This window comes from Heliconius melpomene, chromosome 5, assembly GCF_056956725.1.
Source record: "Heliconius melpomene rosina isolate 202511_hmr_F chromosome 5, ASM5695672v1, whole genome shotgun sequence".
In the NCBI taxonomy this organism is placed as follows: Eukaryota; Metazoa; Arthropoda; class Insecta; order Lepidoptera; family Nymphalidae; genus Heliconius; species Heliconius melpomene.
This window is the reverse complement of record NC_140393.1, coordinates 2,235,664-2,259,450: the sequence shown is the minus strand read 5'-3', so window position 1 is coordinate 2,259,450 and position 23,787 is coordinate 2,235,664. Positions and strand designations below refer to the sequence as shown.

The window sequence follows — 23,787 nt, the reverse complement described above, 5'->3', positions numbered from 1 at the left end:
ATGCTCACGCCCGCGAATACCAAATTGAGGAGTATTGATTTGTTTACAAGGAGTGAATTGGGAGACTTTCCAAGTATACAATGGTATAGGTAGGTCGCTCAACCTTGTCAAAACGACCGAGATAATATCCTGACTTAATTACTTCTTTACGTGTTTAAAGTGTTTATCAGTAAATCGTGCCAGTTGAGCTTCGCCCCAAGCAAAGTTTGAGGGCTTTAAAAGCTTAATTGCCCGCGTAGCAAGCCGCTTTATCGATTGCACATCCCTCGTATCCCTTTACGTGAAATCTATGAGCCAGTAATTCGATAGGGATCTAAAAATGCGCGGCGAAGTCACTATGCGTGCTCGTTTCTATAACGAAATGGTTGGACGGTGAGTTTTGTGTCTTAATTGAAGCTATTATTTTATTCAAACTATAATTTACTTTTATACAAATAAAAAATAATTTTAAGGGATGATAACATTTTTCAACAATGGAGCAACCAGTGATTGTGCATTGAAGTGTAACTGAAATAGCAACAGTCATGTATGGGATGTTGAATATTGGATGGAATGAAGGTAACAAGGTGGAATGGACAACGGTAGGTTGGAGGCAGTCCCTAATGGGACTATGCACTTGGACACTGTAAGATCGCTACATCAAACAGTAGTGTCGCTGAGAACCGCGCTTGAAATATCTAAGAATGAACTTAAGGAATTGAAAGAAAAATACCAAGAGCATTCGCGTTGCATAGAATATACGGATATTATAGAAAAATTGACATTGGAAAATCATATATTACGTAGAAAAATAATTGACTCTGACGTTGTAGTGGGTGATGATAATAATCGGAATACTAATTTAGACCATTTATATAGCCCAAAAGTAGGTAATATTGAAGAAAGTTTCGCCAGTGAAATTTTGATAAAGACAGCTACTACTGATAATGCAACTGAGAGCTTAGATTCTGATTTTTCGGAATACAAAAACAGATCGACGGAGAAATTGGAGGAAATTCTCGAGGAATCGAAGTCCGAGTCCATTATTTCAGACAGCTTGCCCAATGCTACTAGCAGCCCAATCATAGACGATCCTCTAAATCAAAGTATCTCTAAAGAAGAGAAAGAAGATAACATTCCAAGTTTTAAAACAAAATTAGAATTATTATCCAAATTCGACGTGAGAATCAAAGTAAAGACTTTGAAAGAAGGCAGTGTTTTATCCAGCACTACTTCCGATAGTGACTCTATTACCGACGAAAAGAAGGTAAAAACGGAAAAATCTAGTGATTCCAAAAAAACAGATATCAGCTTCGAAGAACATAAAGAACATTTCGATAACTTCGAAAATCCCAAAGGTGATAAGATTAATATAAAATCAGTGTCTTCTGAGAACATTAAAATGGCAGTGCCGAATGAAACGGAGGTCAAATCTAAAACTGATAAGTTCGATGTTCAGGTTCGTATAACGTCGGAAGACAGTTTAGTGCTTCAAGACACCTACGAGAGGACGAGGCGGAAAGAAACCATGAACCTCGACGTGGATAACTTAAGTTTAAAGTAAGTTTACATTAAGCAATACACTTAATATATTAATTTAATTCACAATAGTGTAAATAATACGCGTAATAATTAATAATACGAAATTGTAACGCAAATTCACGTATATGTTGGGTAGATAGGTTGAAGTTCAACCGTTGAACCATTTCCATGAAGGGTTCGTGTCCCTTGACTTTATTTTTTTATTCGTTAAGTTATTTTTTTAACGTTTCTAAATAATTTTTATCCTAAGAATATAAATTCGGGTGAAAGTGAGGAGCGAAGTGTCTTAACTTGCCTACTTTGCTGTATGCGTGATTCTGCGTGAAGCATTTTAATAACTCTACTCTACTATATTAAAAACGTTATTTAAAATTTAAATTTAAAAAATAATACAATTTTAGTATCTTATTATTTTTTTAATTTTTTTCATGATTGACTCCTGGGAAACAATTTCCGGACAGAATTTATAAAAATAAAAAATCTCCGTTTTTGCGCCAACAGTAACTTTCAAAATATTTTTGTTGTAGAGGCCAGCGTGGCATAGGGGGCACGAGCGTGCGATTTTTACCGCGACAGGTCGTGGGTTCGATTCCCACTCAAGGAAATTAAATATTTAATATTTCCTTGCTCTGGTAACGAGGCAAAACGCGCCATTGAGTTTCGACACTTAACACGCAGTACCTCCATAATTCGGCGGAAAGTAGGAAAAGGTTTAATGAGAACGAAGTGTCTTAAGACTAGGTTCCGATGTTCCCTCTGCTTGCCCGGCGTTGTGGGGGAAATAGTGTGAAATTTCTTCTTCAGCTTCACACTGACTGTCTTCACATGTAAAGTCGCTATTCTTTTCCAAATTCGAGACATTGTTTGTTGTGGAAACCTACCAAATCGGAGAAATTAAAATTATTATTTCCTCGAGAATCGAACCCACCACTTGCGCCACGACTGGCCCTAAATATTTTCTTGTGACGATAGAAAATTGACTATAAATTTATTTCAGACTTTTATGTTCATTTATGTGTGTCAATTTTATGCTGTTAAGGATAGACCTAATAGGGAGCGTTTTTACGCGCCACTGAACGGAATAACTAGGAGAGGACTACATTTTTATTTTATTTTTAATTTGTCCAGTGGCAAAACATACTTTTTTTATTGTATAATTTTTTCCGTAGAAAATGAAATACTGTAAAAAATCTCTTTGGTCTATAATTCTATATCGTGTGTTCATTATACGATAAATTCCAATTTCAAACTCTTTATTGAAGTTAAACAAAAGTGTACTTCCTAATATTGTATTTCCAAATTTTAATTAGTTATAAAGATAATAGCTTTTTTTACAGTTTCACGTCGTATCCCGCATGTAGTAGGGTTGGCAGAGGGAATCTAGGTTTATGACACTAAGTTCCCCACTTTACGTCCACTTTTTGTGGGATTGCATGTTAAGTGGCGGAACTTAACGCTGCACTTTATATATAATAGCTATTGAATAGTGTTTTTTTCAACTAATATTCGCATTCGCATTCAGGTCGATGTCTGAAGGTGACAATTCAGTTTTCTCCGAAGGAACTACTCCATTAGAGCAAAACACTGCGCCCGATGACAAACTAGATCAGGAAAACGCTAGCGGCAACGAGTCCGAGGAAGTCGACGATATAGAACTTATATTCACTACGGATGAGTCAAAGGATATGAGCAATTTGCAGGTGACTACTATTTTATAGATTTTCTTATCATGCATTTTCTTTTTATAGATAGGTAGGTGGTCGTGGATTTATGCATTGGGAATGAAAAACGTGAACGAAAAGCTTATTAACTTAAGTACATATACTTATTTATATGCGTATATTTAAAGTATAACAACATACTTTTCAAATTCGAGTATTGAATGACTAAAACATAAATATTCCAATAATGTTTTCTTTCCATTTAAAAGCTTTACTTTAAAACGTTTTGTTTGACGAAGTTTCTATTATCACTCAAAATCACGATAAAGGGTTGATAAAATTATAGAGAGCAATTTACAAACACAGTATAATAGATTTTGTTCATGTCTGATTGCGTGTGAACGTCACATCAGTATCGTATTCGAGTAGCCATGTATCGCTCCAATTTGTTCAAGCAGTAAATTTTCAGCTTGGAATGCCAGTATTGTTTCAACAATTCTGGATTTTCTGTTGAACAGTACGAAAATAGTGTGATTGTCTTGTTGTGGGTTAGATCTACGAATGTTCTCAATCATATTTTTAAAACGTCTGTTTAAGATACTTAAAAATAGTATTTTTTTCGTTACTGAAACTAACAACTCTTTAGTTAAAAATTATTATCTTTCAAAACAATTACAGGAGGATCTCGTGTCAATACGAGAAACCGATCATTGGACGCCACCTTCCGGATCAACCACACACTCTACGCCCGTTTTGATTAAATTCCACACGTTAGACCCTGATTTCCAACCGGGTAGTAAAACTAACAGCGGCAGAAAAGAGAACCAAGAAAATAATCCATGCATAAATGAACCATCACTGAGAATGAAAAGAGTGTCTCTTCCTAATGATAAAGAAATAAAACATGTCGGCTTTAATGAAAAAGGCACTTTAGACTTGCCTGGAAGAGGAATTCTAAAGAGTTATGATAACAAATCAGATAATATGTTATACAGAAAAAGTCCGAATGCAAGTACAAGGAGACTGGATAGCTCTGACAGCTTGACTTGCGATTATAACAGAGGTTTAAGCTTTGACAATACTAAATCGTCGAGTTATGAACTTGGCTCTAGTTTCGATGTGCTACACAGAGAAGAAAGTGTAGATAGCTTTCATAGAACGAGGATGGGTCACAGGTTCTCGGTGTTCGCGGAAACTGATATATCGAAGTGTGGCATCTCTGAAGATGATCTTGCAAGTAATTTGAATGTCAGGAGAAATACGTGCCCTAATCCGTTTCAGTACAGGTAATGTATCACGTTCCATTAAATGGTAACTCATCTGTTATTAAACTTGTTACATTTATGAACGGTAGTTTTAAAAATGGCGACTAATTGCATTAATTTTAATGTTAATACCTTTATTTCAGTTGTATCAAAGAAACGCTTTTTAAATTTTCATGATCTTTCTTTAATTCTTGCATGTTTTCTGTTGAATGGTTAGCATATTAATATGATAACTGATTTAGAGAGGATATCTTAAGATTCCAACCTCACTAACATTTAGTATACTTAAATTGTAGATCTATATTTGAATGCTTGAATATAATTCCTCGAGTTGGGGTTGAGGGGAAATCGAAAGGGATTTACGGCCATAGTAATCATGTACAGTTAGATATCCGTCTCTACAATTGTTAACGCGTTCCGTAAGTTCAATTTAACTCCATGATAAAAAAAAATGTAACCTTATGATTACTATGGTTCAGTTGGACAGTGTCTGATTATACACGCGATGGTCGTCAATTCTATTTCTACCCAGAGAAATGGATTATGTTTATTTCTACTTCAGCAAGACGGAACGCGGTGTTAAGTTCCGTCAATTAATACACAATGACTCAAATGCGGCAAGAACGAACTGGAATGAACGGCGGATGAAGTGTGTTTCAAAATTTCGAAATTTCATATTTTCAGGCCACCATTAACTCGCCCTGGAGTACGATCTGGGTACAAATCAACGGGTCGTCCTCGTCCCGTTTTGTACCAGGGCTTCGCCCCCCGACGCGAGAATTCCGCGCAGACCGACGTCTCCGCTTTACCACCTAGATGGACATCTGATGGATATTTGGCGTATAAGGTATTTAAATGTATATAATTATGCTACTAGCATGATAAGTAACGGATTTTTGGAAAACTGTTTCGAGACATTTAATATTATTTATATGTTGTCCTACTTTTTTCTATCTGTTTTGTAAAGTCATTTCAGGTTCACATCTCCGTTCAAAAAATTGTAAACTAAACTCATTCGATTTTAGTCCTTCCTTCTTTCGCCAAATCATATTTCTTTTTTCTTTTATATTTACGATTATCAGCCTATGGGCTGATAATCGTAAATCAAGAAAGAATCATATAGAAAGCAAATAGAAAGCAATCATAGAAAACGCTAAGTGGCTAGCGTCTGACATTTGATCTACAGTGTGAAGAGCAAAAACCGCATACTATAACGCTATTATAAACGATTAAAATTATAAATTCTTAGTAAAACTTATTTATTCTTAGTAAACATAACCTAAACTGGTGAAATTTCTTGATTACCAAAGATAGGCGCTCCTCCACCAACAATAATACCGACGCTTCCACAACGCGTCGCAAACGCTCGACGCCTGACCGTCCCTGACGCGCGTCCCGCTCCACGACGCTCTGATGAAGCAAGGAGAGTACTGCTAAGCGATATCGGTACGTATAGGACTTAGTTATTATCCCATTTACAAATGACTGATGACAACGCTTTATCGACTGTAATGTCGATGTTCCCATAACGCGTGACAGAGCCTGACAATATCTGACGTGCGTCTGACACCACGACCTGTTGAAGCGATACGAGTATTATAAACTCCTCTCAAGTCTGAGATCGATCTTAAGATGCCATTTTTATTTCTACGTATATATCATTGATTAGTTATATTTATAGGTATTTTTCAAGTTTTACTATCTACCCCGCATAGTTGGGTAGGCAAAGTAGGATCGAACGCCGCGCCTTATCTTCTTACCAGAGCGATGATATGAAAATAAGTTGCATCGACTTTGAATCGGATCCACGTGCGCCGCAATTACAGTGCCACTGCATCACGACGGCGTCAATATAACACAATAATTATATTTCATTTCCAGGTTTCACATCGATGGTACCAGAACTGTCTAGATCAGCAGAACCACTTTGGACTCAACGTCGACAACCATCCACTTCGCAGGACCCTTCGCAATCTCCATCTCGGTAAATTTCTTTCTACATATAAAAGGAAAATCGGGATTTTAAGTTTTATAGTCCCCGAAGACGAAGCTGTGGGCTACAATTAATTTTATATAATTATATTTTTTTTTGTTTCAGCTATCGTTACCGCTCGCCGTGTCTCAGCGTCGACAGAAGCAATGATTGGACTACGCAAACTAATATGCACGCAATTAAAGGTATAATACGTATAATTATTTCTTTACTAGCGAGCCGCCGGCGGTAATTATTAACCACATACTTATTAATTTACTTATCTGTAATACTTCCGGTTTCTAATAATAATATAATTTTAAAAACCAATTGAGGCTAGTCGTGGGGCAGAGGCATAAGTTTGCGTCTGTAAACGCTTCGAGGAAATGACATATTTAATATTTTAATTTATTCGCTCTAGTGTCGAGGCAAAGTTATTAGTCTTGATATTTCTCAAATATTGGATTGATTTTTTTCTTTTTACTTTTTTTATGTGATCAAGTGTTTTTGTTTTACTTTTCAGTATCTGACTATAGACGCTACAGTTATGGATTCGATTCTAACCTTACGGAATAAATTATTTCCGAGCTATTTTTGCTTCCTTGCTTTTGTAATAATACAAAACACGACGTTGAATTCCGCCACTCGATACGCAATACTCAAAAGTTAGTTAGCAATGTATGGGGAACGAAGTAAACGGTATACAGCGTTAAGCTAAAAAATATAAAAAATAGGTGTAAATTATGTTTTTTTTTCTTTTAGGTGCACCATGGCGTGGATCGTTACCTGATGTACGTAACGACGATACAGACGAACTGTTGCGGGACACGGAAGTGTACTTGCGTCGATCCATAGACAATCTGAGGTCTACTTCGTTGGATAGTTAGTATTGTAATTGAATGGTTTTTTAGGGAAGATTTCTTTATTTTTCTTAGTTAGTTGTTGTTGTTATTTTTTTTTCAATCGTTACTTCCATTGTAATTTATTATTAAGTAATTTTGTTTTTTCTTTTCTCAAAAGGCTCTGTAAAACGGCCATAAAGTCATCATACACGTAATTTCAAAATTGCATTACAACCATCTGAGTATAAACAAGATGGTTATGAATTCTATTCCCATTTGTGGAAATGAACTATTTTCATATCCTTGCTCTGTTAAAAAAACAAAGCGCGGCCTTAAGGTTTATGCACGTATGCACAATATCTCGAATTGAGCGGTGCGTGGGGAAAGGAATGTTTTAAGACTAGGTTCCCTCCCTCTGCGGGCCCTGCTACATGCGGGATACAGCGTGAAGCTAAATCAATCTGACAACAGATCACCTATCCATCATAAATATTATTTACTTGTAAAACTACTATTTATAAGTATTATTTAAATAATACCTAAATTTAATCGTTTCAGCGGACTACCCCACTTCGCAAACCGGTCAGCCGTATATACCGGCGGAGGCGCGGCAACTGCGGTTGGGACACGCGGTTAAGATTATAACACCACAAGGAAGATTGGCTATTGGACGTGTCAGGTAAAAAAATATATATGTCTGTATATCTATAGTACCTTCCACTTCCTTCGGCGGAAAGTGGGGAGCGGTGTGACACTAGACTCCCTGTACCTACCTAACTTCGTGCGGGATACAACATGAAGCGGAAAAAAAAAAAAATTAGTACAACATTAGTACATTTAATTTAATTATTTTTCTCGTATTATTTCCTCAGATACGTCGGCCTTGCCGGTGGTACAGCGGCCAATTCCACAACAGTAGTGGGTGCGGAGTTCCGCCTTGCACAATACCCAGGACTTCCCCGCAACGACGGCACATATAACACCAGGAGGTACTTCTTAACACCTCCACAGTTCACCGCTCTTTTTGTACCCTTCTCTAAAGTTGTAATGGCGTGGGCTAATTAGATTGTTTTTGGGTTTGGCTCGAAGGCCCAAAATTCATCTTTTGAGCCTAACATCATACTTGGGGCTTCCCAGGTATATAAGAAGGTACTTACCACTGTTTACTGTTATTTGAATGGCTATTTTTTTCCAGAATTCCATTTTTTCCAACTCAGGAGTCGGCTTTTAGATGTATAATTATTTTCTTAATATGGTTCGAAAGACTTAATTGTTTTCAATCTAAAGTTGATATTTTATTCGGAAATCCCGGAGATGGATTGAATTCAGATTTCCAAAGATCCAACTTGTTGTGGAATTACGAGAGTATGGATTTTACCTGCGGGAGCTTACTTCTTGGATGATCAATCATTTTTATTATATGTCTCGAATTTGATGTTTTCATGGTGTTCCCTTCATATGTTTATTGATGTAGAGTGGCCTAATTAATATGCTGTAACTTGTAAATGTTCTCGAAGTTTCTGGAATTTATGTTTTAAATCTTCATAATATGTACGAATCTGTGAACAATTGTTTCAATATCTAAAAAATGGCGCTAAATGACAACGTTGAAATTTATTTTTGATAGCAATCATCCGTAATGTTCGCTTCGTAATGTTTGTACTAAAATTTTTGTATATAATATATATACATACATTAATTCTTTATAACTATGTAGTGGATTTTGTGATTAATATTTTAGTCATTATGAATAAAATAAGCTTTTTGCAAAAATGGACTTTAAATGCGTTTATTAAAATTTTGAATATTAGTAGATGAAATTTGAACTTTATGTATAGAATTTTAAAGTTGAAAATAACTTGAGTGTTCAATGTTACATAGGCTAATTATATACATAGTATGTGTGTAATATACGCCTTTTACTCCTAAATTAAAGATTTGCTGGCATAACATTGAAAAATAAGCAAATCTTACATCTTTCTTCTCTTTCCTTCATATTCGCTTAAATATAAAGGTTATAAGGGATAAAGAAAAACAACTATTGTCGATTTTTAATATCCAAATAATATGTATCTACTCTTTAGTATGTAATTTATATTTATAACAATTTTCAAATGCTCACTTTTCTAAATTATGGTGCTCTTTTCATTTTACTCGTACGGTTTATATTTTGGAGGTTTTTGAACATTTTTCTTGTCTATCGCAATTTTTTTACAGTTAGTTATCTTGGTGTCAAGAAAAACATGACTTTCTACGTAATATCCATTCGTGAAATGTCATATCATTTAGTTAGCTGAGTAGTGCAAAGTGTATTTTCGGATGTTGTATTTATTATCGTGCATTAATCGTTAGGATAATCGTTTAAAATGTATCTCTCCTATCGACTTTTATTAGGCGTTACAAATACAAATTTAATTCTTATAACCAAAAGAAATGTTGTATTTTTAACATTTTATGGTAAAGATGTTAAATTTAAAGTGTTTAAATTGAGACTTAATATTTAGGCAAGGAAGATATCGATTTGGAATCGTAAAACACAAGAGTTCTGCACAAATCGATTTATGTATAGAGTTTTGAAAACCACATAAATCGATTCCTATGTTTAACAAATTAAAGGAACAAAATCGGCCGAAGGAATTGTATTGGAAGTAGAATTTTGAAATTCGGAATTGTATGTAAATTATTAAATGTATTTATCTATGTGTAAGTTTCTTAATAGAGGGTTTAGTGTTTAGCTATGGAGGGCAGAGGTAAAAAATAGAAATAGTTATGTAAAACTAAAATATATGCATTATACAAAGCCACACACCTACATTTCTAAAACTAATAGATTTTTTTGTAGTATTTATATAAAGTAGAAGGTTGATGCCAAAATTATTGAGATTTTAAATGTAATTTGTCTGGTTTATTAAAATACTACATGTATTTTATGTAAATGTTATATAATATTAGATACTGATACCAAAATGATTTTAGAAAACGAGTTTCTCTTAGTGTCTTTTTAACGTAATATCGGAGGAGGTTATCAATTCGACTGGGTGTACCGATTTTTATGATTTTTTTTTATTTGAAAGCTAGTGCTTCCCGGGGTCGCATATTAATTTGGTTCATTTCTGATAATGGTACCCATGAGAAAATCACATGATTTTCTCATGGGTACCATTATCTCTGTCTTAAATTTTCATTAATAAAGTATGTGCGCGACAAATGGACGAATAATTCAATATTCCGCCAACAGATTTCGACGATTCTTTTTTTATTGGAAAGGATACACTTTAAGGGTTTGATGAAAGTTTGGCTAGGTTCTTATTATGGGGTCCGGTTAAAATTGAAGAAGTCGGTATTTTTTTGTGAAATATTATTTAAGATGTGCTTCCCGCGACACTTTCATAATAGAATCACTTTATCTTTGCACTCCATAGTGTTGATGTATAGTGTAATATTATAACTTAATAATTACTTCTATATGTTAGTATGAAAATATGATAAAATTAACAAAATATAAAAAATACCCTTTAAAAAGTGACATTTGCAACTGTCAAAAAATATGAAATTGGTAACAATTTTCAATAAATATTTTTTTTTATTTATGCAACATTTTGCTTCCAAAAATATTTCTGAACAGATGGGAATTGATGAAAATCGAAAGTGTCTTATTAGTCTTATATTCTTGACTTTCTATAGTGTGTACGGGAAAGGGATAGTTACACGCAAGTACTTTCTACAGATATTGGGTATTAATAAAGTTTTAGCTATTTTTTGTTATTTTTTACTATTTGCTATGATTGAATTTAATTTTTTAATAATAATTACTAGATTATTGAGACCCTATTAAAGAGTGTATGATGAGGCCCAATGGGATAGCCGCTGATTGGAAACGTGATAGTAGTTATATGATCCTACTACAGCGAATGTATTTTTATTTTCCCCAAACTTGAAAGTGTAGCGTTGTGTTCCGCCACTCAACAACAACTATGTCACCGAATCGGCCCAAATGGAACTTTGACATGTTTGTTGTTTTGAGTGTTTTACGGGGCAAAACGTGAATTTAAAAATAAAAATTTCATTACAAGCGCACAAGTGGCCCAGCATTGGCCCACAATCATAGGGTTTATAGTTATAAGCTGTTCACATTGCGCCACGATGGCCTCTGTCTTAACAGTATTATTGTTTAAATGATGCAAAAAAAGTAAAAATATGTACATACTTATATGTATTTAATTTTGTTAAGTATGAATAATAAAAAATAGGTATATTTATTTCTTGAAAGTACTTGCACGTAACTAGGAGTAGCATATCGATAAGACGTAGGGTGTAAGATTCGGAATGGCTAAGAAAACCTTTATTTTCTGTATAAAATGCTGTGATTTTAATTTACCGCTGAGTGAGATAATTTAGCACAATGTCATGTTATATTTTTTATATTTTATTTATGCTATTTATTTTTTATTAAATTACCTAGAATAAAACAATTAACAATATCTGAGAAATATTTTCTGAAATATCCATAAAAACAAAAAAAATCATAGATTAATTCAAAAGGCTACTTTAGTTTAAGCCAGTTCGGCGTTGTACGACCTTAAAAAAATGTCAGATAAACCTTTAGTCGACTCTTAGAAATATCTTTAGTTTAAGCCAGTTCGTCGTTGTACTACCTTAAAAAAATGTCAGATAAACCTTTAGCCGTTTACTCTTAGAAATATAATAAGTTGCATTTTTAACTAAATATTATTAAAAGCATAAAAATAAATGTAATTTATAATTACAATTGTGTAGTACAAATACTTAATTAATACAAAAATTGTAAAGTAATAGATGTTTGGAAATTGCCTAATCAAAAAAACAGTGTTCAAATACTAGTGCCAAACATTGGCTTGCGTATGTGTGACTTAAATATTGTTGTTGTAAGCAAAAATGTGCAAAAATATTATTTCATAATTGTTATAATCATGTACAAATGGAGATTTAAAATTAAAAAAAAAACTTTTTTTATAATATTGACTAAAACATAATAACAAAATAATAACATTTGTTATTCATAAAATCCTTTAACATGTAAAAAAAAAATTTTTTAATTAAAATATTGCAACTACCCTCATTTGACATCGCTATTATTTTTGGGCATTACTTAAATAAAGGTTATTACAACTATATAAATATAATAAAATATCGAACAAAATATACATGTAATACTAATTAAATATATTTTCTGATTATATTTTTCTCTCAATTACTGCCATACCTACTTTTATAAACCAGTAAATTAGTCTAATAAAATTAGTTGAAAAACTAAAATGATACTTATTTCAAAATTTTTACGTATAAATTATTATTAAGCTTGTAACCAGTATTTAATGTATAATATTCATATAATAATAACATGCTTGTAATAAAATGATTAGTGATCACAATGTACTTGGCGGAACTGTCTGACTTTTTATTAGATAATATTAGAAAAAGTACGTAGCCTCATAGGCCTCATAGACCTCATACATGCATATTCATTACTCTGTTATAAAATAAAGAAATCTATTTTAAATATAATTGTATAAGTATATATGTTAAATGTATGATAATAAATGAGCAAAATCATTGTGGAGTTTTCATTTAAGTATATGATTTTATTACTTGTTATGCTTGATTAAATGGTTTCGAGAAATCGTTCGTGTCAAACTGAATATTTGCATAAATTTTAAGAAATAGCTTATTATTCTTAATACTAAAATTATTAGTTATGTTAATATATTAATTATATTGTACAACCTCATTTATAAAAAAAAATATTTAAAAATATATGTTGATTCTATACAATTTTTATTATGTATTTAAAGCTCATTTTTATAGGAGTAGGGAAATAAAAAAAGAAAATATAAAAACAAAATGTTTAATAACAATAACAAGTAACAACGATTTGTGCGTTATTCTAATTTGTTCTAAAAATCACCAGGTAGTTCCAATGTATATAATTATATAGGTACAATAGAGAAACAGAAAAATAAGGTTTAATAAGTAGTAGATTTAGACAGGGAAATAAAATAAGAACATAAAATAAAATAAATTAAAAAAAATAAGAGAAACATAAAAAAGAAAGAAGAAAAGAAAAGAAAAATGTATAATAATAAAACGTAAAATAAAATAAAGTAATAAACATATATAATTTATATGTTTTTAAAATGGTAAATAATAAATATTTTATATGTAGAAGTAAATGTAAAAATTATAATAATATAGAAGATAAACAGAACAGAAGAAAACATTAGGCGATTAATAAATAACAGAAAAGAAAAACAAAAAATATATCTAAATATAAGATAAGATAACACTATAACTAAAATACATTAAGAAATTTAACATATTAAGAAAATATAGGCATTAGATGTATACAAAGCATATATAATAGTAGATATAGTGAATTAGAACGTAAATAAAGCAAGTAGCACAGAAAATAGTGTAGCTAAGAAAGGAAAAAAGGCAAGATTCAACGAAAGAAAGCCAAAATAAAGGAAAAAATTGCCATTATTAAGAAAAAAAGTTAAGATTAAACGAACAAAAGTCAAGAATAAAAGAAAAAATGCGTTCATATTTAGAAAATAATCCGGCGACTTAATAAATTTTAAGCGCCAAAACATTGTAGTACAAAGTATATGAAAATATTTTTTATACACAGCCTTGGAGTTAGAATTTAATATATTTTTAAATTTCATTATCATGTTAAGACTCCTCAATAATAGTTAAGCACCAGTAGGGTCATATACTTCTTTAGTCTTCATTATTGAGAAGAGATGGATATTTTTTTAGAATCATCATTTAAGGTGTATTCAAGCTAAAAAAAATGTGTCAAATAAAAGGACCACAAGGAGCTAATATGAGAAAGAGTCAAGAAATAACATAGAATTAGAGTAGTAAAGTTTGTTCATAGAAGTATAGAATAAGAAGAAAGATATACAAGAGCAGTAGTAGTAGGAGTAGTAGCACACATCATAGGATAAAACATCATTTGAAAATAGAAAAAAGAATGAAAGGAAACTTTTTAAGAGTTAGCAATAGGAGAAGGAAGGCCAAATAAATAGTGAAAATATAGGATAGTATAAAATAAAGATGTTCGTAATAAATTAATATAACTCAAGAAATTAAAAAAGGAGATAGAAAAAAGTATAGTTTGAAGGTAATGAAGAAATGAAGTTTTTTGAGTTTTAAAGTTGATTTGAAAATTGTTCACAATAGAATGCAGGTAAAGTACAATAGTTATGACGATATTTAAAATATAACAAGAAATATAGATTAAATAGAGCTTTATAAGAAACAGACCTAGAATATAAAAAGAATAAGAGGAAAGACGAAAAATAAATGAAGAAAGAATGAAGTAAAACAAGAAGACATAATTATTAAAACACAAAATAAAAAGTGAAAAATAAGAATTAATTAATTGTAACATACAATTAAAAAGGAAATGTTAAAGTGATAATAGAAAATAAGAAAAGAATATAAACAGTTTTTTATAAGATCATAGCGAAATCAGATAATAAGAGAATATAAAGAAGGCAAGGAAAAGAAATCTAATTGGCGAAGTGATCAGTGCTCAACTGGCACGTTCGGAACGCCAAAGAACAGAACAATCGAAGATTAATTAAAGAAGTAAAGTAACGATGTGAAATTAAAAAAATATATTTAGATTTGATAATAAAAAGATGGTTGTATATAAGCGTTATGATACATTAAGAAGTTTAAACAGATTAAGATATATAAAAGTGTAGAATGGGTAGAGAAAATAATAATAATAATCAAGATAAAAAAGAAAAAACATAGTAAAAGAATGAATACTAGAAAATTGAAGATAAATATTAAAAGTTAATAAAATATGTAAAAAATAATCTGATAAAAATTAAAGAAATTGATGAATTTAAAAATAAAATGTGTATAAATTAAAATGTATGTAAGTGTATGAAAAAAAAGTGAAAGACATTGAATAAGAATTGAAATAAATATAGTAAAAGGCAAAAAGGTAGAGAGAACATAGTAGGTGATAAATTCAAATCTAGGATCAATCTAGATTTATTTATTACTTAAAACAATAAATAGAACTAAATAACAATAAGAAAAGAAAATGAATGAAAACAAGAGCGTGCAGATAGTATATTCAAGAAGAAAGTAAGCATATTTTTGTGAGAAAATGAGAAAAATACTAAATGACGAAGACAATAAATGAAATAAGAATAAATGGTTTCTTGATGTGTAAGTAAATGAAATAGTTAAGTAAATGAAAAATAAACATTGTACAAGTAAGAATGAAGAGTGTATGTAAGTGTATGAAAGGATGAAAGTACTAAAGTAGAAGTATACGTATAGATTGAAGCAGTGGCGGTTTTTCAAGCTATAGGTTGTTTCATTTTTGCGCACCTTACTTCTAGAATAGTCGATTCGTTGGTCATTTGATTATATATTTTATTGTAATATACAGAAGTTTGAAACACTGTTTAGTTTATAAATGACAACCAAGAATAAAGTAATTAGCCAAACACAGACTTCTTTTCATGTTTAACACATTTTAAATTCTATGAGGTAGCAAATAATATTAATTTGTATATTTGCTGCTCCGAAAAGTTGAAAATAAACACCGAATTCAACTTGTTGGTAAATCCGCCACTATATTGAAGATTATGAAATATTAAAGTATTATAAAAGAATAGAAAAATGAAGAATTATATTAATAGTATGTAAAGAAAGATTTTGTAGAGAATGTAAAATATGGAATAAAATGTAAAGTCAGAAATAAAAACACAGTATGAGAAAAGAATAAGAATGAAATGATATAATGAATGGTAAAGATTTAAAGAACCAATGTAAACAAAAACGTTTTCTGTTAATGTTATACAAGAAAATAATTAAAATAATGTAATAAATGAAATAAAGATTAATGTAACAATTAAAAATTGCTTTAGATAGATATTATAGATACAGTTCAACAGATATATAGCATAAGATATGACATGAATAAAAGGATAGATTGGTAGATTGTGTTTATGATAAAAGGAAAATAAGCGAAAGCGTAAAGTAAAGCAAGGGCAGAAGAAAAGCATGTCAAGAAAAGAAATGTCAAGAAAAAAGAAGAAAGAGGAAGGAAGGATGCAAGCAGTAAGTGAAAGCAAGAATAAGATAAGTGAAAATATTAAGAAAATAACAATTTGAACTACCCTGGTGCTATATCACAGTGTACTTTGTCAACTTAACACTAACCAAGGAACTTTATAAGTAAAACGTGCTTAGCGGAATTAACCGGTTGAAACAAATGTGCGGCAATTCGGCTTAATGAGTATATCAAAATAATACTGTCTTTGGTAAATCAAATTAATTTTGATCCTACATTGTTGGCAAGAATCAGATATTTTTCACGTGGTATTATATAAGTTATAAAATTGGAGTCTATAGAAAAATAAGAGACACCAAATGCATGATCCTAAACCACGTTATTAATGAGATTCTTCGAATATGGTTTATTTTCTAAATCCAGAGCTATCCTGATTGTTGACGGGGTAGTCTGCGTACCACCCAAACGCTCCATTATCGCCGGTGTGTGCTCCGAAATCCACGTATTCTCCAAAGTCTGGTGGCCTCTCGGCTAATTGTGATACTGCCCCAATATTAGAGGAGCTAGGGGCTTCATCCTGTATAGGGCTGACTTGCACGCGGCTGGGAGCTTCGGGCAAGGGAGGAGGGGCAAGCGCTACTGCTAAAAGAATAAAAAAATAAACATTGAAAATGTTATCACTGAATTACAAATAACATCGACAATTCAAATTACAATATTTGTTTAATTAAATACAATTTTTTTAACGTAATCCCATACAAAATTTATCGCGGCGGAAATCCACCATTACAAATACAAAATTGCTGTCTTACTTCATTTAGATAATCTACAAACATGCAACTTAACTCTAAATACCTCAAGTTAAATTACTCGCGGAAGGCTGTGGCAAAGGTAGCGTAATTGCGTCGGCGATAAATCGAAAGTGGTCTACCACTGTTGCGCCAAACGAGACGTTTGCATAACGTCTTACGAAATATGTATTTAATACACATGAAATTAAAAGGGTTCGCCTAGGGGGCGGCTCGCTACTCCACTGGTGGGTTTCTCTATTCTTTTCCCATAGTGTTTGGACACATTGCGTGTGGTGGAATAACAAAAAATATCTAACATTTACTTAAAAAACAAAATTTGAATTATTTATATTATTTTCTTTCTAAATTAGCTATAAACAAAGATATAACACCGTAACATTTCCACGACAATTATTTCAATGTGAAACAACCGTGCTAGAAAGCGATCCTTTGTATTGGAGAAAGTGACAGCCGGGACGACGATGATTGATAGCCGCACAAGCAAAATGACTATCCCACTTTCTTTGACATTTGCTAAGATTTAGATAGATATTCTACGGCACTTACTTACGTACAATCGTTATATTAAGTCACGACTGACCTTCAATAGCACTTACCCTTTCGTGATTTCACTTTCAATTTTGAAATTATCGCAGCATTTTTGGTGTGGAATGCTTGTTGCTATGTCATGTTGAAAAGTTACTATCTATTTTACGTTACTTTCGTTTGAAATATACGAACGTTTGATTAATTAATTTTATTGCATTGCAGTATAATTTTAAGAATTAGAAATAGTTCATAATTTCCAAGCAGATATTTATAACTCAACTAATTCATTTTATGTCCTAACAGAATATTTTCATTAGGCATTAAGTAAAATGTTTTCTCTACTTACTTCCCTGATGATAGTTTTGTAACGGAATCGGTTGATAATTCTCTTCATACAACGATTCTGGTAACTGGAGTGGAGGTGGAGCCAGGGTTTGTCTTGGAACTCTTCGAGCTCGTAACGCCGTGAGATCCACAAATGCTATTTGATCCGCCGGAACAGCTATGTAGGAGGGCATCGCATACACCAGAGTAAGGCATGTTCCTAGGATTATTAGATGCTGTAAACAAAAATTTCAATTAATATACTTGTTAAGTAAATATAAACCCAAGTAAGAAATATAAAATGTATCAAAATATTTTAATGTCTTTGTTATATCAAGAACACGTATAACATTGCTACGTAACACACGTACTCTAAGCCGAGGTTATAAACTTATGGGCTGTAAAACGTGTCTTATCATGTCATAAACGTACATGCAGAGAGCCAAGAGTGATTGAAGTATGTCAGTACACTACAAGTAACGAGATGTAGTAAGGCCGGTCGCGGGCCGCTGCGCTTGCGCAACCCGAGTAATTGGAGCTTACTCACACGGACAGACACTATTGTTGTAAACATTCAGCCTTATGAATACTTACATTTCAAACCATTCAATTTTATATTTGTTTTTATAATTTAGAAAATTCGTGAACCGTTGCCGTTGTTGCTATTGCTGATGTGGTAACGTAAAGTTTCACTTTCCGGTTACGTTGTGCGTGTAACTGAATATTTAATTGCGCTGACATAGAACTAAACTTTACCTATTTCTATAATTGATCTGCACTATAATGTATATAAATCAGCTTCACGCTGTATCCCGCACACAGCAGGGTAGACAGAGGCACCTAGTGTTAAGACACTCCGTTCTCTACTTTCTGTCGAATTCTGGAGGCATTGCGTGTTAAGTGGTAGAACATCACTGCGCTTTGCCTCGACATCAGAGCGAAGAAATGGAAATATAAATTTAAATAAATATTTCACCTCCTCGACTAGAGATCGAACCTACAACCAGTCGTTTTTACAGTCACATTTTGTGCCTCTGCCCGACTGGCCTCAAAAAATAAGCGTATATAAAATCTAAAAATAAGCGTTTGGTCCTTCGAGCCGGATTTATTTTCCAGTCTACATTAAGTTTATAGCTAGTTCTGTAGTGGGTAACATCAAGAACACATAGTAAAATTTTATGTTAAGCATTTGAAACTAACATATCTGTTTTACATCACTGATAGTACAAATTTCCGACACATGTTGATATCGAGAGATATAAACACTCGGCCCTTTCACATCTGCGGGCTATTACTAAACGTTATACAAATCAATTTAACTGCGAGATTGAAAATAAATAGATGTTTTTATATAAGGCCTGACCGTGTCGAATGATGATTTATGGCTTTTATTACATAATTGAAAAATCTGTTGTAGGTACTGTTATTAAAAACGTTGTAATTTCTACTTTAAAGCTCCTTTGAAAAATAATTTGTTATTTACTGTTATTTTTTTTTCTGATAATAAAAAATATAATATTAAAAATAATTTATATAAATAAATAAATATTGCATAATTCCCGTAAACGTCAACACTCTATAACGTACGTAATTGTACCATTATCCAATTAAAGTTAATTTATTTTACGTAACATAAGCGGCGATTGAAGTTAGCTGTAGCCGAGATCGCTTACGATAGGAGTACTTGTTTTTTTTAGAAAGTAAAAAGCACCGGATGGTAGAATTTGACAATGCGATACAATTTAAAATGTAAAGCGGATATGGAGCATTGCGAATTTGCTGGTAAAAAATGCTCAATCAAAGTAATATATTGGCCGTGACGAATGTCTTTTATAATATCTCGATTTGGTTATTGATAAATATTTATGAATTATAATTATTTATTTATATTATGATTGCGTAATTCATAGTTAATATTTTTTATTTTTATTATTTGATGGTATTTTCCGTTTTAAACCGTAAGGCATATCTAATGTTTATTACATTTTTCACGAACTTCTAGATACTTCACGAACTTCAGATGAATGGCGGAATTCAACGTAACTCAACGCCGCTTTATGAGTAAAACAATACTATGTAAATAAATATCACCTCACGTGGGAATTGGAGGACCAGTTCAACACATACTAACAACGTCAAGATAGCGTCTAAATTGACTCAGTCAAATTTAACCAAATTTTATATAACTAATTAATCTTATTCCAAAACAACATTTATATAAATATATATTCTTTCATAAAATTAAGGGACAACAGAATACATAAAATGAGATTTAGCATATAATTTAGTAAGCCCAATCCCGTTAACCTTCGTAGGTTCCGTGTGAGTGAAAGGCGCCAATGCCAGTGGGCAGTGACCAATTGTCTTTTAACTGACAACAAGAGTAACGTTTCCGTTGTCAGCGACGGAATCAAGGCCACGAAATCACTTTTACTTGCTCAATTTATGCCACGTGCTGATTGCTTTAGGTATTTGTAATTTACGAAGGGTTTTTAAAATTTAAGTACGAATTTTTAATAAGATATTGTAAAATAGTATAATTTTAATAGCTATTAGGTAAGTTTAATATGTAGAAAAATGCAATACAAAACTTAGGAATGAAATACCTAGAGATAATTGTGGCCAGTTATAAGCCTAGTTTTAAGTAACAGATAAAAACAAAATTAAAATTGAAGCTTTGAAAAAACTGAAAAAAGTACAGACCACTTTAAAATATATTTAAAAACATGAAATTTTCATGTGATGAATGAAGTTTTCATGTCTTTTCACTTTTTATTTTCAGTGGATGAAAAATAAAGTGCACATTTAGTTTAGATAGATTTTTATAATAGAAAACTTATTACTAGATTTGCATTGCAGAGGAAGCCTAAATTTAAGACAGTAAGTTTTCCACTTTCCGGTCGATTAGCATAATAACAGCCCACTATGTCTTGTTATCAAAGAAAAGAAATGAAAACAATTTACTCCCTCGAGTGAGATTGTGTCCATAAACTATACCAAACACAAGAAGAACCACGTAATGATATGAAATACGATGAAAATACAATAATTTTCATAGTTATTTTTAGAACCTACATCTATCTAGCGTAAAAAAAAACATACATACATTATTTATTATTATGAGAAAAACATACGTACGTAAAGAAAATCGCACCTCGGAAACGATTGGCAATAAGGTGTAACGTTTATATATTTTCTTTTTTCTATATAATAGTTTACGTTTTATATAATAGTCTGCCAATTTCGTAAAGAATGGAAGAGATATTTTATTATATAAAGATTGTCTTTCTTAAATAATCTCTACAAATATTAAATTAAGTGTACTATTATTGTTAAAATCATTTATTTTATTATAGAAAAAGAATAAGCATTTACTACATATTTATATCAATTAAAAATATACCTCTTATTTCCCTTGAATAAGGACAAATTAATAAATTTTTAACAAAAATGTCACTATCGTAAATATAGCCTCGGTTCAATTAGATTGGACTTGTTGAATTCATGCATTACAGCGCCGGCCAAGGCTGTTGTGAAATACAAGGGTTCTTCGAGAAAAAAAATCAATTGTTCAAGAAATTATTTTGTTAAGATTTACCGCAAAAATTATTAAGGTTTCTATTTTAAACCATTTATTTTTAACGTCATAACAAAGTAAAGAGATTTCCTATTTCTGCAAAATGTACGTAAAGTTTTGAAATATTTTTCAATAGTAGCTTACAAGCCGTGGGAATTTTTTTATTCTACCTAATTGTAAAAAAATTCCAAACATGATTACAAAGAATATTTTTAATTACACTATTTGGTCGACATTACATTGTTCGAATTATTGTGAAAAAATTACACATTGGCCTTCCGAACTAATATGCTTATGCTCTATATATTTACGCAAATCCGTGAAATTAGCAAATAAATATTATCCATTCAACCGAGAAATTATTCATTATGTTAACACGATCATAAAAAAAAAACTAGACAATATTAAGTTAACATTATAATTAAGTCGTAATAAAATTGACATATATAATAATCGAACCCTATTCAATAAAGAAAAAGATTATACAACATTTAACCCCCAAAACCCAAAAAGACTTTTATACAAAAAGAAAAATCACTTACAAATTAAACTATTACCACTAAATTAATATAAATAATCCATATAATAAAGAACACTGACCATGGTGCCCCGGGAACCTCACAACTAGCAGACAGGCACGCTCGCAACGACTGAACTGTGCGCTCGCGTCGCTACAATTTTTATAGTGGCTCTCAAAGTTTCACTTTCTAGTCGGTACTTGCCCGGTCGAACGTGTTACAGTTTTTAAGCCTTTAAAGCACAAAGATAGATTGATAGATAGGGCAAAGGATAACTATATGTCAAATGGCTAGATTATCACGATATTGTTATATATTATGTAAAGCTTTGTGTAAAACTAGCATGATATAAAACATGTATATAGTAGAGTAGAACCCACTGTTAAGACTCTCCGTTCTCTGCATTTCGCCAAAATTTTATTGTAAATTCTCGAGGCATTGCGTGTGGTGGTATGAGTGGCGGAAGCAGAGCAAAGAAATGAAAATATTCATAGTTAATAATTCATTTCTTGAATGGGAATCGAATCTTCGTCACGTTAACAGTCACACTCTATGCCACGACGGCCTCAATTCTCTGTTAAATAGGTTATTTAGAAAGGTTTTTTGCATTTGCCTTGTTTCCTTTTTGCAAAGTGACTCTAAAACTAAGGCGAAATGGAAATCTAGTGATATACATAATTATACGTGTATCCTACCTATATTTGTAAAAACTAAATATATTAAATTATTTTTATAATTGACGAAAGTTCTTATTTAGTAAGTTTAAGTTTACATTTTAATTAAATAAAGTAATTTTTATGCTGTTTATATTTTTATTATTATTTAGTCTTTCATATTTTTAAGTTAATATAAAGTTTTACTATAAAGAATTTCAATCTGTTTACGTTTCTTGCAATAGTCCCATGAGTGGGCTTGGTGGTCTAACAAATACTTCTACAATATAGTAACTTCACTAAATACCTACTTTAATTTAGAGTTTATATAACTAATAACAATACTTTCATTATTTTCTTAAGCAGTTGGTATTTATTGTCGAAGTGTTAAAAAAAATCATTAAACGTATAACAATTTCGAAAGTAAGAAACATTCGTAAAAGCAACGCAATTATTAATAAATATGTATAAATTGAACACATTATTATTTCAATAAAATACCCGTGTGAAATTTGTAAATCGTTATTAAAATTTTATCATATCCTAAGTTACTGGATTGACCTCCGAAAAAAAATAATATACACTTACTTGAAAGTGTAATGCAGCTTTCGAAAAGTTACGAAAATAATATTTGCAACGGCGCACAAGTTTGATCTAAATATAAATACTGTCTTGATGATAATTAAAATTTAAAAATATATTTTCAATTATTGTTCAATTAAACAATTTATTTGTAACCTTTTTGAAATCTAATCAGCTTCACACTGTATCCCGCACACAACAGGGTAGGCACAGGCACCTAGTGTTAATACACTCCGTTCTCCACTTTCTGCCGAATTCTGGAGGCATTGCGTGTTGAGTGGCAGAACTCATCGCCGCGCTTTGCTTCGACACCTGGAAATATAAGCGTAAAAAATATCGACGACTCGTCGACGTTGTATCCCTCACACAGGAGGTCTGAGAGAACCTAGTGTTAAGGCACTCCGTTCCCCACTTTCCTTTTCCACAAACCATACCATTCTTGAAAAT

The 23,787-nt window shown here is 31.7% G+C and overlaps 2 protein-coding genes across 3 annotated transcripts; one reads left to right on the top strand and one right to left on the bottom strand.

Annotated features, from left to right (window-relative positions):
* The first annotated feature begins 40 nt into the window (after window positions 1–40).
* LOC146538858 (uncharacterized) lies at window positions 41–8,627 on the top strand. Its single transcript, XM_085185275.1, has 11 exons — window positions 41–372; window positions 453–1,539; window positions 3,044–3,221; window positions 3,861–4,468; window positions 5,132–5,294; window positions 5,758–5,893; window positions 6,329–6,431; window positions 6,546–6,625; window positions 7,182–7,301; window positions 7,820–7,940; window positions 8,134–8,627. The coding sequence occupies exons 2-11, from the start codon at window positions 572–574 to the stop codon at window positions 8,324–8,326; spliced, it is 2,670 nt and encodes an 889-aa protein (XP_085041401.1). The 5' UTR covers window positions 41–372; window positions 453–571; the 3' UTR covers window positions 8,327–8,627.
* A 4,502-nt stretch (window positions 8,628–13,129) lies between these two features.
* On the bottom strand, window positions 13,130–22,315 carry LOC146538857 (uncharacterized). 2 transcript variants are annotated; one of them, XM_085185276.1, is made up of 3 exons: window positions 22,188–22,315; window positions 18,033–18,246; window positions 13,130–16,988 (listed from the first exon to the last, which is right to left on the bottom strand). In XM_085185276.1, exons 1-3 carry the CDS (start codon window positions 22,188–22,190, stop codon window positions 16,753–16,755), a joined length of 453 nt encoding a protein of 150 aa, XP_085041402.1. In that variant the 5' UTR covers window positions 22,191–22,315; the 3' UTR covers window positions 13,130–16,752. The 2 variants fall into 2 exon arrangements, with proteins under 2 accessions (XP_085041402.1, XP_085041403.1); XM_085185277.1 differs by having other exon boundaries at window positions 13,130–16,985.
* Window positions 22,316–23,787: the final 1,472 nt, after the last annotated feature.

Coding starts and splice junctions, on each gene's coding strand:
- LOC146538858 (XM_085185275.1), top strand. CDS start 572: ATGGACAACGGTAGGTTGGAGGCAGTCCCTAATGGGACTATGCACTTG. Junction 4,469..5,131: donor CCTAATCCGTTTCAGTACAG/GTAATGTATCAC, acceptor TCATATTTTCAG/GCCACCATTAACTCGCCCTG. Junction 5,295..5,757: donor ATGGATATTTGGCGTATAAG/GTATTTAAATGT, acceptor TGATTACCAAAG/ATAGGCGCTCCTCCACCAAC.
- LOC146538857 (XM_085185276.1), bottom strand. Junction 16,989..18,032: donor ACAAAACTATCATCAGGGAA/GTAAGTAGAGAA, acceptor TTATTCTTTTAG/CAGTAGCGCTTGCCCCTCCT.